Source organism: Pelobates fuscus, chromosome 10 (assembly GCF_036172605.1).
Source record: "Pelobates fuscus isolate aPelFus1 chromosome 10, aPelFus1.pri, whole genome shotgun sequence".
Lineage (NCBI taxonomy): Eukaryota > Metazoa > Chordata > Amphibia > Anura > Pelobatidae > Pelobates > Pelobates fuscus.
Window position 1 is genome coordinate 140,848,255 of NC_086326.1, and position 17,630 is coordinate 140,865,884.

Sequence of the window (17,630 nt, forward strand, 5' to 3'; positions counted from 1 at the left end):
GGACCATCTAATCCCCCAGTATCCTGTATAGGATTATCTAATTCCCCAGTATCCTGTATAGGACCATCTAATCCCCCAGTATCCTGTATAGGACCATCTAATCCCCCAGTATCCTGTATAGGATTATCTAATCCCCCAGTATCCTGTATAGGATCATCTAATTCCCCAATATCCTGTATAGGACCATCTAATCCCCCAGTATCCTGTATAGGACCATCTAATCCCCCAGTATCCTGTATAGGAACATCTAATCCCTCAGTATCCTGTATAGGATCATCTAATCCCCCAGTATCCTGTATAGGATTATCTAATCCCCCAGTATCCTCTATAGGATCATCTAATCCCCCAGTATCCTGTAGAGGATCATCTAATCCCCCAGTATCCTGTATAGGATCATCTAATCCCCCAGTATCCTGTATAGGATCATCTAATCCCCCAGTATCCTCTATAGGATTATCTGATCCCCCAGTATCCTCTATAGGATCATCTAATCCCCCAGTATCCTGTATAGGATTATCTAATCCCCCAGTATCCTGTATAGGATTATCTAATCCCCCAGTATCCTGTATAGGACCATCTAATCCCCCAGTATCCTGTATAGGATTATCTAATTCCCCAGTATCCTGTATAGGACCATCTAATCCCCCAGTATCCTGTATAGGACCATCTAATCCCCCAGTATCCTGTATAGGACCATCTAATCCCCCAGTATCCTGTATAGGATCATCTAATCCCCCAGTATCCTGTATAGGATCATCTAATCCCCCAATATCCTGTATAGGACCATCTAATCCCCCAGTATCCTGTATAGGACCATCTAATCCCCCAGTATCCTGTATAGGACCATCTAATCCCCCAGTATCCTGTATAGTACCATCTAATCCCCCAATATCCTGTATAGGACCATCTAATCCCCCAGTATCCTGTATAGGACCATCTAATCCCCCAGTATCCTGTATAGGATTATCTAATCCCCCAGTATCCTGTATAGGATTATCTAATCCCCCAGTATCCTGTATAGGATTATCTAATCCCCCAGTATCCTGTATAGGATTATCTAATCCCCCAGTATCCTCTATAGGATTATCTAATCCCCCAGTATCCTGTATAGGATCATCTAATCCCCCAGTATCCTGTATAGGATCATCTAATCCCCCAGTATCCTGTATAGGACCATCTAATCCCCCAGTATCCTGTATAGGATTATCTAATCCCCCAGTATCCTGTATAGGACCATCTAATCCCCCAGTATCCTGTATAGGATTATCTAATTCCCCAGTATCCTGTATAGGACCATCTAATCCCCCAGTATCCTGTATAGGACCATCTAATCCCCCAGTATCCTGTATAGGACCATCTAATCCCCCAGTATCCTGTATAGGATTATCTAATCCCCCAGTATCCTGTATAGGACCATCTAATCCCCCAGTATCCTGTATAGGATCATCTAATCCCCCAGTATCCTGTATAGGATCATCTAATCCCCCAGTATCCTGTATAGGATTATCTAATCCCCCAGTATCCTGTATAGGATTATCTAATCCCCCAGTATCCTGTATAGGATCATCTAATCCCCCAGTATCCTGTATAGGATCATCTAATCCCCCAGTATCCTGTATAGGATCATCTAATCCCCCAGTATCCTGTATAGGATCATCTAATCCCCCAGTATCCTGTATAGGATCATCTAATCCCCCAGTATCCTGTATAGGATCATCTAATCCCCCAGTATCCTGTATAGGATCATCTAATCCCCCAGTATCCTGTATAGGATCATCTAATCCCCCAGTATCCTGTATAGGATTATCTAATCCCCCAGTATCCTGTATAGAGACATTCACCCCCTGACTCTTCACATAGTGAATTCTATTCCCCAATAACCTCCATAGACACTCTATTTCCGGTTCCCAATCAGCCCCTCCCTCCCTGCCGTACCCACCGTGTTACCGGGTGAGGATTAGTGTCGGGCACTCTGCAAACAACAAGCTCAGTCTCCCTCTCTTCACCAACGTCGCAGACACGCATGACGCGCGATTGTGACGTCATCTCGCTCGATCCCCGCGTTGAATGCCGGGAGTTGTAGTATCCACACGCACAGTGTTAGAGAGGCTGTTACAGGGATATAAATGTATTTTCATGTAAAAACTGTCTGTGTTGGCGGCTTTAGGTTATCTTGTCACTATCTCTATACTAACATTATGTGAAGGTTTGTGGATTAACCTGCCTTGAATCAAAACATTAACAAAAAGAAACAAGTAATTGATTGTACACAATTAAAAATAATTTTAATACACTGTACATCAGACCATGCTTCATTGGACTTTACACAAAAGTCAAACAATTATAGATCACATAGATTTACATAGAACAGTACATGGTAATGGAATACCTGCAAACAATTACGGCAACACTTTATTGTTCGGAATACATTAACATGTTCCTCTGCCCCAGCACCCCCTCCCCCGGCAACGTAAAGGGTTAAATAAGCCTTTATTCTTTTACCGAACGCCAGCTCCGAGTACGCCTCCTCTGATGGGGCCTCAAGCGGGCATGCACTAGGCCTTTCCCATAGAAAAGCATTGCCTCCATACTTGTCTATGGGGTTTTCTCTAATGCTGGTCGTCCTCATGCAGAGCGCGAACAAACTCCTTGAAACTCCAGGAAGCGCCTCTGGTGACTGTCTGATAGACAGGAACTAGAGGCTGTGTTAGTACTGCAATGTAAACACTAACATTACAGGACTAAAAGGGACTGGGACACTGCACACAGACAACGTCAGTGAGAGCCCTTTAAGTGCTTTTCTAAGCAGGAAAGGTTGTTTTTTTTTCTCCATCCCCTGCCACCTTCCATCTCTTTAACAAAATACTTTCAGGGAGATCCACTAGGGTGAGAACTGATTGGTATTCAAAGTGAATTTCAAATCTGAAGCGGCTCTGTCACCTTCCCCACTAGTGATAGCTAAGGGCTAGACAGAGCTTGATAGAGGTAGCTCCACCTTTTTGTCAAGCTTAGAGGAGCATTGATTGGCCTTCGTCACGTGCATGGTGAGCACCGCAAATACGCCAGTCAGCCTCTTCACATAGAAGATAATAGAATTCAATGCTTTCTGTGTAAAGAATTGAACACTAGATGTCACATGAGGGCAGCCTCTGTGTTTGCAAGCGGTGAGAGTTGACTGACAGCTCATCTTGCTCTCCATCCCGGCAAATAGCAACCAGCTGCTGCCTGTAAGCTGTGAAATGAGGTGTCAGGGGACTAACACATTGGTGGGCAAGGGGAGGGAATTTTATGGAGGGAGGGTGGGAGAAAGAATATAAGGGCTGGCACGGTGTTTAATTTAAATACAGACAGTGGTGAACGGATGGAGGCTGGGATAAACCAAGGCACATCTAGGAGACTGTGTGCTAAATACCAAAGGCTCCACTTGCAGGCGTGCTCACAGCACTGCCTGAAAATGAAGAGTCAGCAGTGCACACGAATGACAGACGTAATATTTGCACAGAATTGACATTTGGCGATCTGGAACAAAGTTCTGGTGTGTGTGCTGGGGTGCAGGTATCTATGGATGTGTAATGCTTCAAACAGAAACGCTGCACATAAAGATTCCTTCCTCCATGACCACTTCAAACAGCAGAATTGGCCATAGACGATGGTATCGCTTTAACATCAAAATAGACAAAACTGACATTTTCTTGAAGTCAGCTGTGCTTCCAGCTCGGCTGGTGTGAAATTCCCTTTCAATTCTCACTGTAGTAAATCAACCTGTTGGAGATTTTATCTAATCCACCTGTTTTGGCCTTAATTCTGAAATTCGTCAATTCTGACTTAAGTGAAAATTCTGTCCCACTGAATCCTCATTACAAGCTATATACCGGTAAATATACAAATTTAATGTGGGTAGATTTAATTACATGTTCTTTTCGGGGATTTGTGCTTGGGCCCCAAAATTGTCTTTTGTTTTGTTACAGATTAGGCCATGTGACTGGGAGACCATGTAGCCCATTTCAACATTTGCCACCTCCATAAAAAATGTCATTACAGGATGCGAGTAGGGCATTTGAAGGTGATTCAAGCCAACCTTTACATAGACAGGGAGGAAATGAGGATGCTATGGAATTAATAGATCTATTAACTAAACATCAACTTGTTTTGGACTGAATGGAGAATTGGGAAATTTAGGCAAAAATATCCATTCGGCAAATTTTCTCCAACTCTGCTATAGTGACAACTTGGCTTAAATTTTGCCGTTCGGTTTTCAGTTCACTACAATGTGCTCAGTAAAACCCCAAAATCTGTTTCTACTTTTCACTATTACATGAATTCACCAGTTTAGTTTCGGTCCAGAACTGGCCATCTTTTATTATTGAAGGCTAGCAAATTGCTCAAAGTTAACTAGATAAGGGGAGGGTGGAAAACATTATTCTGGCATTATGACTTCTTTTCCAGCTAGTCTCCTGGCTAGATTGTTTACAGCTCTTTGTGTATATCACAAAATACATGAGGAATTCATCTTGTTCAGAAATTGCTATGGGAGTTATTTAGAAATATACTGACTTGCAGTAGATTGAGAACCAAATTTCTAAATGAACTTTAGCTATGACTAAAGTTGAGTTAAATAATGATTCCCCTGGCTGTGATCATCAAGATTAACCCCTTAAGGACACGACGTGTGTGGCATGTCATGATTCCCTTTTATTCCAGAAATTTGGTCCTTAAGGGGTTAAAGGGACACTATAGTCACCAGAACAACTAAAGCTTATTGGATTTGTTCTGGTGAGTAGAATCATGACCTTCAGGCTTTTTGCTGTAAACACTGTCTTTTCAGAGAAAATGCAGTGTTTACATTACAGCCTAGTGATAACTTCACTGGCCACTCCTTACATGGCTGTTAGAGATCCTTCCTGGGTCACAGCTGCCTAAAATGCATCCAAACATTCAGTATCTCTTCCCTCTGCGTGCAGACACTGAACTTTCCTCAGAGATTCATTGATTCAAGCCATCTCTATGAGGAGATGCTGGTTGGCCAGGCCTGTGTTTAAATTATGCTGGCTCTGCCCCTAATCTGTCTCCTTGTCAGTCTCAGCCAATCCTATGGGAAAGCATTGTGATTGGATCAGGCCACCACTTCTGATGATGTCAGCAGACAGCTTGTTTTTCTGAGGGAGTTACAGAGTTACAGCTTCAGGCTTGAATACAAGTAAGATTTTACTATTTTAGGGAGACATGAGGGGGACAGGGTGGCTAGATGGTGGTTTTAACCCTGTAGGGTCAGGAATACATGTTTGTGTTCCTAACCCTATAGTGCTCCTTTAACGATCTTAGTCAATGCAATGCTTTCCCATAGGGAAGCATTGGGGTGCTAGTGAGCATGCAGGGCAAATTGCTGCACCAATCAAATGCTCTCGAGGAGCACATTTTATTGAGAGCAGAGTGTGACTCTGTTCTCACAGGGGAAGTGCCTCTAGTGGCTGTAAGGAAGACTTCACTTCTATCAATATGTATATACAAAAATAACAAGGCACTCTGCTTTTATCCCGGCACAGGTTTATTGGATATCAAAGCAATGTTTTTTTCTGGCTTGATAAAGGACTCTTGTCACAGCACAGTCATCACTGTAATAGCCAAGAAACCATCTTACAGAAATAACCAAAGTGCCCGGTTATTTCTGTGTCACATGGCACTAAAGGAGAACTGTTACTTCTCAGGAAATTACATAAATTAATAAAACACTGAACATCACCATAACCTTTTTATCTCATGATCCATTGTCTTTTAAATGTATGCCAAATATTTAGCAATTGACATCACAATCCAGATCAGTCACGGCACAGCCAGGACACACAATGCACTGGAGAAATAACAGATTCACCATTACGTGGAGTTCCTTGTGTGAAGCAGCTGATGCTTAACAAGATGGGATGAAAACGTAAATCTTTTCCCACATTCAGCACACGAGTGGAGTTTCACTCCAATATGAGTTCTCTGATGAGATGCAAGTCTTGATTTATAAGTGAAGCATTTACCACAGTCAGGGCATGCAAATGGTTTATCACCTCTGTGAACGTGTTGATGCTTTGCAAGGCCAGATTTATCAGTAAAACATTTTCCACATTCAGAGCAAGAAAATGGCTTCTCTCCTGTGTGAATCCTCTGATGTGTAATTAGATACGAAGAGCAGGTAAACCCTTTTCCACACACAGAACACGTGTGTAGTTTCCCACTAACATGGATTTTTTGATGCACACCAAGCCTCGACTTATTTATAAAACATTTTCCACACGTAGAGCATGGGAATGGTTTCTCCCCTGTGTGAATCATCCGATGTGTAACCAGATCTGATTCATAAGTAAAGCATTTCTCACAATCAGGGCAAGAAAATGGTTTATCTCCTGTGTGAATCATCTCATGTTTAACCAGGTTTGATTTGTAAGTAAAAGACTTTCCACATTTGGAGCAAGAAAACTGTTTCTCTCCAGTATGAATCTTCTGGTGTATAACAAGATGTGAAACACACGTAAAGTCTTTCCCACATTCAGCACACGAGGGAAGATTCCCCCCTGTATGAGTTCTCTGGTGTTTAACCAAATTTGATTTATGCGTAAAACAATTCCCACATTCAGAGCAAGAAAATGGCTTTCCATTGTGAGTGAGCTCAGAGGAATGGTTAAAACATGGGAATTCTTCCTCTTCTGTGCCAACTATCCAATGTTGAACTAGCTCGGAGTTAGCAGTAGGACATTTCTGTCTTTCAGAGCTTTTATACAGGTCATTTATGGTGCGAGGATTTTCGTAAGTAGCAGATTCAGTATTACAGTGTTTTTCCTGCTCAGTGCATTCCGTTACGTTAATGGGAATCATTTTTATTATTTGGAAGCTTTTCGTTGCACTATCCTCAGAGCTGACCCCTTCATCTCTTTCACCATGTTCCATTGCTACATTGTTCCAAGTTTCTATGTCATTTCCTTTTTCACATGGGGCTGGTTCCTCTTTAATACAAGCAGATGTATCTCCTGTAGAAGTGTCAGGATATGTTGGTTTTCCTATTTCCCAAGTGTTTGATTCCTCCTTAATATGAATAGGTGTATATACTGTCTGTATATTATCTGTGGGTGTATAAATATCTTCTTCGCTTGAGGTTGATTTCTCCTTGAAAGGACTGGTTACAAAAATATCACATAAAGCTGCCTCCGCTTCCCATTTACTCATGCGGTTTAGATGTGTTTTCTCTACAATCAAGTATTTTGTTCTCTTGAAGTCAGTTTTATAATTGTTCGTACATTCTGGTAAATTAGCAGGTGTATGGAAATCTTTGGGTGTAGGTCTTCTCATGGATCCAGTTACTAAAGATAGACAGAAGATGGTTAGAAGATGCCGTATTCTCAGTTAATTATATACAGTAGATAACTTACATGGCAAAGCTAAAACATTCCCCTCTGGATTCTACCTTGGTATCTGACATTACAGAGCTTCTGCCAGTACCGCTGAAGATATTGTCACTTTCTGGCCACACATGGCCATAACTCTGCTACAAGGCCAGCCTGTATACCTTAAGAGTCTCCAATCCTTGTCTCCCCTAGCATTGAGTGGGTAAGCAAGCCTATCCATTGGTGTGAAAAATAATTATTAGGGAGGCTACATTTCATTTCTAAAACAAGATGTGTCCTGCTAGAGTGGAGTGTGTACTTGTGGTTACAGCTGCCAAATCTTTACTCCCCCAGCGCAATCGTGCCTCCTGTGCATGGAATTTTAAACCCCACAGAGTATAAGTGAAAAAATTTAACATGTTTATATTCCACCGTTTTATTAAGTCATCTGCATCTAACAGAAAAATGTAGAAAACTGTGACTGTCTGGCCCGGTGTGGGCTCCTGGTGTACTTCCTGCACGTTACTGTGTATTTGAGATTCCTAATTTGATGGACATGTGGTTGTAATCATGAAGTGCATTATTACTTTGCAATATGCGCATGAGGACGCACTGCTAGCTTTATTAACAAACAGTGTGAGCCCCACACACCGTGCGTGCACGACAACCCTGATTCAGGCATGCCAGTTCAGATTTCTGCATCCAGAATTGAAATGCCTCTTCCCACATCTAGTTTTCCTGTCATTCTCTCATGCTTGTTAACTTGTTCATGTTCTTGACATCTACATAGTCCCTATCAAGTGACACATGTAACCAAGTTTAGAGTAAACTACAGCTGTGTCCTATTCTACCTGATTTCCATCTCGCTCTATCTCGATCCTTGTCCAGGGATGTGTTCTACACCCCATGCAATTGTAGCTTGGAGCTACCTGTGTTCCACTTCAATCTTACCTCTCTGTCTGCTTCGTTAGGACTGAATATTCCATGATAAACCTATAGTGGATGTAGAAGACTATTTTTAAGCCTGTGTCTCTCTGCCATCTATTCTAACAACTGGACGCCCTGCACATATTCAGAGCCAGAACTCCGCCTTGTTGGAGGATAGCTGCCTACACTAGATACCTGGTAAGCCATTCCTTGCATTTTAGGTTCCAAACCAAACCCAGATCATAGCAGATCTAATAAATAACAGGAGGCAAGTGTGGAGTTTCCAATGGGATTGTTCACTTGATCCACAGTACCTTTCCAGCAATTAAGATGATTCAAGAATGAACTAATTAGTAAATGGCAGTTTAAATGGACAGGGCAAGCTAGATCTGATTTGTATTTTAATATTTTAGAGAAATAAAAAATCTACAATAAAAATAAATGATTAGCCAATCTCACTCAATGATGTCAGCACAGGTACCTCTGATGACATCATAGAGTGGGTTGGACAAGTAGGATGAAAGGAGTAATTGCAGAGCAACATAAGTGTGTAAAATTTAATTAAAAGAACACTCAAACTAAAAAAAATATATATTCAATTATTTTAAATGCAGTGTTCCTTGAACTCTTCAGATTATTGCCTTCCTTCCCCACTTCACCACTCAAATGGTTAAAATGAATTAAACTCACCATTAATCCATCGCTGGGAGAGTCTCCAATCCACCTCCTGTGTAGTCATCACTGTGGATTGTGCCCAATCAGGAAGTGCTTTAGGGGACAGGAGGGTCCCTTTAAAAGATATTAAAAACACTTAAATACATTTCACCATCCTTAACCCCTTAAGGACGCAGCTTCAAAAACTGGACTTACCCTTAAGGACACAAGCATTTTTTGCTGTTTGTGTTCAACCTCTGTTTGCATTTTTCTTATTTATTACACCAACACATGTTATATATCGTTTTTTAAAGGACAAAAAGGGCTTTAATCTGATGTGACATATACATATATAAATTCTTATTTATTATTAAAAAAAATCCAAAAAAATGAAATTAATTGTTTTTTTTTCACAGTTTAGGCAATAATAACGTGTGTATAATAAGTGCAGCTTAAGGAAAGTAATTTTAAAAATATTCAATTAGTTGTTCTGATTTTCAGAGTACATAATATGTCTAGGATTTCAGCTTATTTTGAAAGTTACAGGTCACAAAATACAAGGAGTAAAAACTTTTTTTAATGTGGAGCAATTTTAGAATTTGGCATGTTTGTCTTGTAAGCTTAATAGCCATCACAGAAAGCAAAATTGCTGCACAAAAGTATATATTTATATAAAGCACACATCACAGGCTATTTACCAAAGGGTATTCTGACACTTTTTACGTAGCCATTTCGCTGCCAATCTCTGCTAAATCGTGTAGTAAAATTGTTTTTTTTTTTCTTCAGATTTCTAACATACACACATAAAACAGGGATTTTTAATGTGTATTTCATAAAGTTGATATATACTACTGCTGTAGAAAACCCAATATTGTTTTCAGCCATATCAACAGAGTAAAATGATACCCCCAATCTATGTCCTTGCCACTATCCTGTGAAGTTATAGTGCCATAAAAGAGACCTGACCATTTCAGTTTTCACAGTGATAATTTTGATAGATGAATTTGATGGAGCAAGTCTCATTTTGGGGCATTGTAGCAGTTTAACTGTTGAATTTATCCCTCAATGACCTACCATTGGTGAAAGTAGACACTACAGTGTATCTCATATGGTATATATTGTGCCTTAGCGTGATGCCATTTTTTCACCAGTTTATGTCAAACTTTGTGGTAAAATATTTTTTTTTGCATTTTTTACATACACATTACATTTTTTGGGGTCATTTTTCAAGTCTGGTATGTGCCACTGTGATCAAAACCCCATAATTATGCTCAGCAAACTCTTCTGAATAAAACAATACCCCCAATGTATGTCTTTGACACTATCCTGTGAAGCTACAGTGCCTTAAACGAGTCCTGACCATTACAGTTTTTACAATTAGAATTTTGATAAATGGATTTGGTGTGTCTATATCACATTTTAGGGCATTGTAGCAGTTTGACAGTTAAAATTACTCCATAAATGCATACCATTTGTGAAAGTAGACACCACGGGCTATGTCATATGGTATATTTTGAGCTTTATTATACAGTTATGTTAGCACCAATTACTTTCAAATGTTATCATATTGTTTTATTTTTGCATTTTTATACACACATGTTGTATTTTAGTAGTTAATTTTGGAAACTTGATATGTTACTGTAAATTAAATCACAAAATTATTCTCAGCTATATTTCCTGAGTACAAAATTACCCTCTTTGTACACCTTAGCCAGGTTTTTGTGAAAAAATACAGGGCTAAAATCATACCCGGCCCATTACAGGTTTTTTTAAATGGCAAATTGACGAATGGTCATTGTTTCATTTTGGGGCATTTTAGTCGCTCATATATTTAAATAACGCCACCAATGCATACCATTTACAAAAGTGGACAACATGGGGACCCTCATATAAAATATTATAAGCTTTATTGAAGTGACATTTTGTTACCATTTTGTTTCAAAGTTTGTGGTATTCATTTTTATTTAAAAAATTTTACATACACATAGTATTTCTGATGATTATTTTTTAAATATCCTGTTTCCCACTGTCATAAAATTATCTTAGCTGTACTCAGCAACATCTTCTCAGTACAAATATACCCCATATGCATATCTTTGGAAAGTAGCGATCTTAATATTAATCTAAATCTCTAATCCCAAACCAAGCCCTAATTTTAAACCAAATCCTAAATCTAACCCTCAATCTAATAATAAACCATTACCACAATCCTAACCCATAACGTAATCCCATGTGTAACCCTAATTATAACCTTAATCCAAATCTCAATCCTACCTTTAGCAATAGTGTTAAAATGATTCCCCCTGCTGGTGTCAGCCGAGGAATTCCCTTGCTATATTCAGCAAGGGATGCCCGTGCTGACCCTAATCCTAATCTGAACCATAATCTGAATCCTAATCTGAAACATAATCCCAATACTACAATTAATTATAAACCTAATCTCGAACATAAACTTAATAATAAACCCAGTAATAAACCTGATAAAAAATCTAGTACTTATGCTAAACCGAATAATAATCCTTAATTGTAATCCTTAATTTAATCTTAATCCCAAAGGTTTCCCTCTACTAATATCAGTGCTGATATTAGTAAAGGGATTTTAAACTAAAACACCGTGGTATGTTGCTGCCATCTACTGGCTATTTTCAGTATTGCAGTCTCCCATCTCTTACATTGAAGACATTATTCCCAATGCAATGGATCTGTGCTGGGCAACTAAAAATGCCCAGCACTGATCAGAATGGCATTTGGGCATAGAGGGTGATCCTCCAGGGTTTGTTCAGACCCTGGGGGTCTCCCAAGCACCAGATCACTTGAGAGAATGACTGTAGCTGAGCTTGATCGCTCAGCTGCAGTGTTCTTTGTGGATTTAAATGGCTACATGCAGTGCTAACTTTCAGCACTGCATGCAGCTCATCAAAAAGTCTGGGGCCACTAAAAATGGCCCCAACTGACAGAGGGGACCCCCAGGTTTCTAATGATACCTGGGTTTCCTAGTGTGAGCAGGGATTTAACCCTGCTCACACTACATTGCTGTCTATGGGGATTTAAATCCCCATTAAAAGAGCTGCTTGCCGACCTCACTTTGAGCTCTGCATGCAGCTCATCAAAAAACCTGGGGCTACTAAAAATGGCCCCAGCTGACAGAGGGGACACCCAGGTTTCTAATGATACCTGGGTTTCCTAGTGTGAGCAGGGATTTAACCCTGCTCACACTGCATTGTGCTCTATGGGGATTTAAATCCCCATTAAAAGAGCTGCTTGCCGACCTCACTTTGAGCTCTGCATGCAGCTCATCAAAAAAACCTGGGGCCACTAAAAATGGCCCCAGCTGACAGAGGGGACACCCAGGTTTCTAATGATACCTGGGTTTCCTAGTGTGAGCAGGGATTTAACCCTGCTCACACTGCATTGTGCTCTATGGGGATTTAAATCCCCATTTAAACAGCTGCATGCCGATCTCACTTTGAGCTCTGCATGCAGCTCATCCAAAAACCTGGGGCCACTAAAATGGCCCCAACTGACAGAGGGGACCCCCAGGTTTCTAATGATACCTGGGTTTCCTAGTGTGAGCAGGGATTTAACCCTGCTCACACTACATTGCTGTCTATGGGGATTTAAATCCCCATTAAAAGAGCTGCTTGCCGACCTCACTTTGAGCTCTGCATGCAGCTCATCAAAAAACCTGGGGCCACTAAAAATGGCCCCAGCTGACAGAGGGGACACCCAGGTTTCTAATGATACCTGGGTTTCCTAGTGTGAGCAGGGATTTAACCCTGCTCATACTACATTGCTGTCTATGGGGATTTAAATCCCCATTAAAAGAGCTGCTTTCCGACCTCACTTTGAGCTCTGCATGCAGCTCATCAAAAAAACCTGGGGCCACTAAAAATGGCCCCAGCTGACAGAGGGGACACCCAGGTTTCTAATGATACCTGGGTTTCCTAGTGTGAGCAGGGATTTAACCCTGCTCACACTGCATTGTGCTCTATGGGGATTTAAATCCCCATTTAAACAGCTGCATGCCGATCTCACTTTGAGCTCTGCATGCAGCTCAGCTGTCAGTCTGTGGACATTAAAAATGACCCCAACTGACAGAGGGAAGACACAGGTTTCTAATGATACCTGGGTTTCCTGGTGTGAGCAGGGATTTAACCCTGCTTACACCACAATCTAGATACAGGCATTTAAATGCCTATTTAAGCAGATACATGCCGCGCTGACTTCCAGCCCTGCATGTAACTCATCAAAAAGGCTGGGGTCACTAAAAATGTCCCCAGCTGATAGAGGGGAGCCCCAGGTTTCCATTGATACCTGGAACTCCCTTGTGTTAGCAGGGATTTAACCCTGATCACACCAAATTGTAATAGTGGGGATTTAAATCCCCATTTAATTGCTTGTTTGCAGCGCTCACTTTGAGCTCTGCAAACAGAGCATCAGTCAGTCTGGGGACACTAATTCTGGCCCCAGGTGAGAGAGGGGAGCCCCAGGAATCAAATGATACCTGGGGCTCATAGTTACCAGCAGGGTAATAGACCCTGCTGGAAAAATACTGCATGACGGAAATGTTCCGTCATGCGTCCTTAAGGGTAGGACCAGCATGACGGAAAATTTCCGTCATGCGTCCTTAAGGGGTTAAAAGAACAACATGCATATAACCCCTAATGTTGTGTTTTATTACTCACCGACACTGCTATTTATAGAACGTCCATTCTTCAACCAACTGTGACACTTTACGTACGGCTCCTCTCCTCGCTCAATAAGCGAAACAACTGGAGGTATCACATAGATCAGCCCTGCATTTTAGAATAAAATTATATGTAATGAGCACAATAAAGACAGATACAATTCACAGTAAAATATCTCATGACAGGTAGGACATGTTCTCACCTAAAGACCGGAGGGTTTGATAATTCTCCATCATTACGTCCATGTAAAGCTCTTTATCATCTTCTGTTAAACAGCCCCATTCATCCTCCGAGAAGTAAATGGCGACTTCGTCAAACGCACATTGTCCCTAAACAAGAACATGTTTAATACGTAGATTTCATTTTATCGAAAACAGACATCAATCTAACAATCTAACATGTTTCCTATTTTTATTTTCTCTCATAAAACACATTATGTTTATCTGCTTCCAGATACACATACACGTACACGTACTTTTTACATGTTCTCTGACTATTACATTTACATTTCCCACCCAACAAACATTGGGCAGAAGGATTAAAGTCTCAGAGAATGTCTACCTTACCTGCCAATTGACCTGGTAATCCATCTCTGTAATATGATTCACCATCATCTTCTTCACATCAACCTTCTTTCTGTTTATTATCCAGAAGGATATTCCAGAAGGAATATAGGCTTTTTTTTAAACTGAATTTTGTTCCTTACGGCAAGGTGTGATGTAGTTTGTTAGACATGTCCCATTCTGCAGTAAGAAGATATCAAGTTTGAATGTTTATATGCAATTTTATATTTTTTATAATGCATTTTACATAAAATAGGGTGTAATTTTAATTTCTCCATCATCATACGGCCTTAATTTACTACTTTTGGATAATCTTTTAATGGTGTAATACTTTTGGATATACTTTTTTGACATTCTTTATTTTAACATTTTATCGTTTGAACAAGGTAGTAAACTATTGGGGATACAATAGCATACATATAGTGATTTAAGGTCCAGTCGTAGTAGAAGTGTCCTTTGCATCCCACAGTTCCAGCAGGAGTGTCCTTGGTAGTCTGGGCCCTCGCTAAGGTGTGCCTTGGAGTCGACCCGAATAATGTGAGCATGGGAGGCTAAGCCTGCCTCTATGCCACAACCTTCCCTTTGTGTTTGTTCTTCTTTGTTAGGGGAGTGATAGCAAAGCGTTGTAGCTAGTGACAGGTACAAGATGCTTATCACCTCTGTGTGAGGTGGCGGGGGGCCCCAGCCCTCTTCCCTATTCGTAGCTGGGACATGACATTCCCCTCAGTCTCCCAGCTTGAGTCAACCCTTCGTAGGGCGGGGGACTGTATCTTCAGTTAGCAGGTGTGTGTGTATTACAAATGTGTGAGGGTTTGACGGGACCTGCATTCCTGGTGTCTCCGTGGAGTCATGTCCTGTGATTGACATACATCCCCCTCTTCTTGTCGTGTGGGTCCTTGCGGGCCTCTCGTCCGCATCCATTGTCTCCCTACCCCTTAATCACCGTGCGCCCCTCTCAGGTGGGATAAACATGGGTATGCACGTCTCGTGTTCGTGGAGCTTGTGTGTGTGGGTCTGGTTGTTTGGCGTCACCGGGCCAGGTGTTCTGTGTTTCCGTGGGTGTCTGAGCAGGGTTATGTGGGACAGTGTCTAAGGGCGTGGTGAAGTGTGGTCTGTGTGTCTGGGTATGGCTGTCTGTGGTCAGGTAACTGTCTGTTTACGTGGTTATCTGTCCAAGGTAGTGTCCACTTGTTCCATCATTCGGTAGGTAATCGGCGAGGTGGGGGGGGGGGATTAGGCGAGTGAAGAGTATGGGAGGAGGGGGGGGGAGGATCTCGTGCTGCCGCTGTCCAGAACCCTGTAGTTCCTTACTCGGCCACCTGTCCGGGCCCCGGCGGTATCCGCCCCAACTCCGCCTGGCCATGTGTACGATCCAGGGCGCCCACAGCCGGGTGTTGCCTTCCTGTGTGCCACGTAGTTCAGCCGTCAGGGACTCCATCGCGAAGATCTCTTCTACCTTCGCCATCCATTGTGGCAAGGTTGGGATGTCTTTCAATTTCCACCTAGGGGGGATTAGGCTTTTGGCGGCGTTGAGTAGGTGTCTCATTATATTTTTCTTGTAGCTAGCCAGCGGAGCCCGCGTGTGGTTGAAGAGCATGGGGAGTGGTTCAAAGGGCATTTTGGAGTCTAGTATTTCAACGAGCTTGTTGTGGATCTGCCGCCAGAAGGTGGATATATTTTTTAAATGATTTAATATGTTGAAGAATGTTTTATATTCTGATACATATTTATTTGATATATGATATATTTTTAAGGGTTTCTCCAGCCACCATGACCACTTCTGCTTTTAGAAGTGATCGTGGTGGTAGTCTGGATGTGCAGGAAGTAGAAAGCAGTCTCCTCCGGTAAACTTTTTATTACTTTTTCCTGTTCTTCCTTTTTATCTTCCATTTCATGATGTTATTTTCTTTCTCCCCCTGACATCTTACCTTAGCTGTCTCTTAGTATTGACTCAGACATGCCCTGCCTTCATGCTCCCCATAATACACTTTACAATCCCATGCCTTTATTATACCATAACCACTGACATGTACCATAACCACTGACATGTACTCCCTGCCTTCATTCACATGCCTCTCCCCCCACTCAGCCCCTGCTCCCCCTCCCTCTGACCTCCCCGCCCCCGGTTACCGGCAGCTCCAGGCCGGGCTGTGAGGACACAGGTGATGTGTACACAGGTGACAGCACACGATGGCCCCGCCTTTCTCGTCTTCCTATATTTCGCGGACGCGCGGCGCTTCTCCGTGACGTCACACTGCGCGCTGGCAGCAAGGTATGACGGGAGATGTAGTATGAGCTGTGCATCTTCTGGTCATCCAGTCAGAGTCTGTGGCAGTGGAAGCACTGTGTGACCAAAACATGGAGCATTGACAGCACAGAGACAGGGGCTCCCTGTATGCAGCTAGGATTTATATAATATATAATGGATAATAATAATAATATGGATAATAACTGATTTATATAATGGATAATAATAATAATAATATGGATAATAACTGATTTATATAATGGATAATAATAATAATAATAATATGGATAATAACTGATATATATAATGGATAATAATAATAATATGGATAATAACTGATTTATATAATGGATAATAATAATAATAATAATATGGATAATAACTGATATATATAATGGATAATAATAATAATATGGATAATAACTGATTTATATAATGGATAATAATAATAATAATATGGATAATAACTGATTTATATAATGGATAATAATAATAATAATAATATGGATAATAACTGATATATATAATGGATAATAATAATAATATGGATAATAACTGATTTATATAATGGATAATAATAATAATATGGATAATAACTGATTTATATAATGGATAATAATAATAATAATATGGATAATAACTGATTTATATAATGGATAATAATAATAATAATATGGATAATAACTGATTTATATAATGGATAATAATAATAATATGGATAATAACTGATTTATATAATGGATAATAATAATAATATGGATAATAACTGATTTATATAATGGATAATAATAATAATAATATGGATAATAACTGATTTATATAATGGATAATAATAATAATATGGATAATAACTGATTTATATAATGGATAATAATAATATGGATAATAACTGATTTATATAATGGATAATAATAATAATAATATGGATAATAACTGATTTATATAATGGATAATAATAATAATAATATGGATAATAACTGATATATATAATGGATAATAATAATAATAATATGGATAATAACTGATATATATAATGGATAATAATAATAATAATATGGATAATAACTGATATATATAATGGATAATAATATGGATAATAACTGATTTATATAATGGATAATAATAATAATAATATGGATAATAACTGATATATATAATGGATAATAATAATAATAATATGGATAAT

At 40.2% G+C, this 17,630-nt stretch overlaps 1 protein-coding gene across 1 annotated transcript in view; it reads right to left on the reverse strand.

Moving 5' to 3' along the window:
• LOC134574819 (uncharacterized) overlaps window positions 1-16,397 on the reverse strand; it is a 58,624-nt gene extending 42,227 nt beyond the window's left edge. The window contains exons 1-8 of the mRNA XM_063433883.1: window positions 16,327-16,397; window positions 14,200-14,376; window positions 13,836-13,962; window positions 13,631-13,741; window positions 8,982-9,080; window positions 5,875-7,340; window positions 2,996-3,106; window positions 5-1,823 (exon numbers count right to left, since the gene is read on the reverse strand). Coding sequence (XP_063289953.1) covers window positions 5-1,823; window positions 2,996-3,106; window positions 5,875-7,340; window positions 8,982-9,080; window positions 13,631-13,741; window positions 13,836-13,962; window positions 14,200-14,247 — 3,781 coding nt within the window. The 5' untranslated portion in view covers window positions 14,248-14,376; window positions 16,327-16,397. The remainder of the gene's footprint in view (window positions 1-4; window positions 1,824-2,995; window positions 3,107-5,874; window positions 7,341-8,981; window positions 9,081-13,630; window positions 13,742-13,835; window positions 13,963-14,199; window positions 14,377-16,326) is intronic.
• Window positions 16,398-17,630: the final 1,233 nt, after the last annotated feature.